We start from the raw sequence: 1,369 nt of genomic DNA on the forward strand, positions 1-1,369 counted from the left end.
AGAGAGAAGAGGATAGAGAAAGATAGCAAGTGAACAATAGAGAGGATGTTAGTGAGAAACAGATATGGTTTATTATCTGTTGAAGATGACGTGTATAGTATTCTCAACTGGACTGGTCTGGGAAGTATTTCATGATGGGTGAAGTCTTTCAACAAGCAAAATGAGAAATAGTGACTGACTGTTTTTAAAAAAATTATAATAATAATAATTATTGGGAAATGCATGGAAAAGACATTGAATGATAAAGCGGGGAGATTGATGTCTCTGTATTGACCGACATGCATGGCATTCCCTTTTGAAAAAGCAATGGAAGTCAATGTAAAGTTATATGTAATCCAATGTAATATAAAGAAGATTATGATGATAATATAAATTTTAAAAAAAGAAAATTAAAAAAAAAGCCAATCTACCTCAAAAAAAAAAAAAAAAGATGTTTTACTTTGTACAACTGGCCAAGCATCCTATTTGATATAAAAGTCATCAGAATATAGTTTTGTGCTTTCCTATGTTCTCATTAAGTTCACTTTGTCTCTACATGAAAATACTTTATATGCGCGATCCTCTGTTCAGAATATTTTAACTCAATTGATAACCATCTCCCTGATAATGTCAAGTACAAAATTCATACTTAGCTTTCAATGTCTTTACTCTTGAAAATTGAATTTAGGGCCAGCAGATGATATGGAGGTTTAGACGCTAGATCCCAGGTGGCAGACCGTGTGGTATGAGTCCTGGACACATTGACTTCAAAAATGTGCCAAATGTGTGTGTGTACTTGCCCAAAATCCTGGGAAGAAAAAGGAGGAGAAGGGATTGCTGTGTGGTCATCTCCCCCACCCCCCGGGCGTGCTTTCTCACTTTCTCTGTCTTTTTCTGGCAAGTACACATGCCCTAATTCATGTAAAAAGAAAGTTACATTCTTAATGACTGTTCAATGATCAACAGATTGCTTAAGAACCTTCCTTTTTAAAAACACAGACACTGAACCGGCCACTGCAACTGCTCCAATAATGACCTTTCAGTAACATAAATATCTACATGACAACCATAGCTTACTTATACTTGCTGTTCAGTTGATTTCCTTTTACTGAAGCAGTTCAACAGTCTTAATTACCCTCTTGTGATGCCACTGTTTCATAAGTGGGCCTAAAGTCTGAAAGGGATTAATAAACAGCCAACGCTGTGAGCATACACACAGTTTACATACTCCCTATGAGAGGAGGTGATTTTGCCGTCCTTAGCCAAGCACAGCAGAGCCAGTGTGCTCTGGAGTCCAGACTCAGGAGAATGTAGGGGCTGACGGCTGGGAAACACCCCGTGACGAGTGTAGAGATGTTCACCAGCCACAAAATGTGACTTTTTGAAAGGG

The 1,369-nt window shown here is 37.9% G+C and overlaps 1 protein-coding gene across 1 annotated transcript in view; it reads right to left on the bottom strand.

Annotated features, from left to right (window-relative positions):
* Positions 1 to 1,106: 1,106 nt before the first annotated feature.
* The window catches only part of LOC102493072 (vomeronasal type-1 receptor 4-like), a 6,367-nt gene continuing 6,104 nt past the window's right edge, over positions 1,107 to 1,369 (bottom strand). Inside the window, exon 3 of the mRNA XM_027770398.1 lies at positions 1,107 to 1,153. Within this exon, the coding sequence (XP_027626199.1) occupies positions 1,107 to 1,153 (47 nt within the window). The remainder of the gene's footprint in view (positions 1,154 to 1,369) is intronic.

Source organism: Tupaia chinensis, unplaced genomic scaffold (genome assembly GCF_000334495.1).
Source record: "Tupaia chinensis unplaced genomic scaffold, TupChi_1.0 Scaffold000131_1, whole genome shotgun sequence".
Lineage (NCBI taxonomy): Eukaryota > Metazoa > Chordata > Mammalia > Scandentia > Tupaiidae > Tupaia > Tupaia belangeri.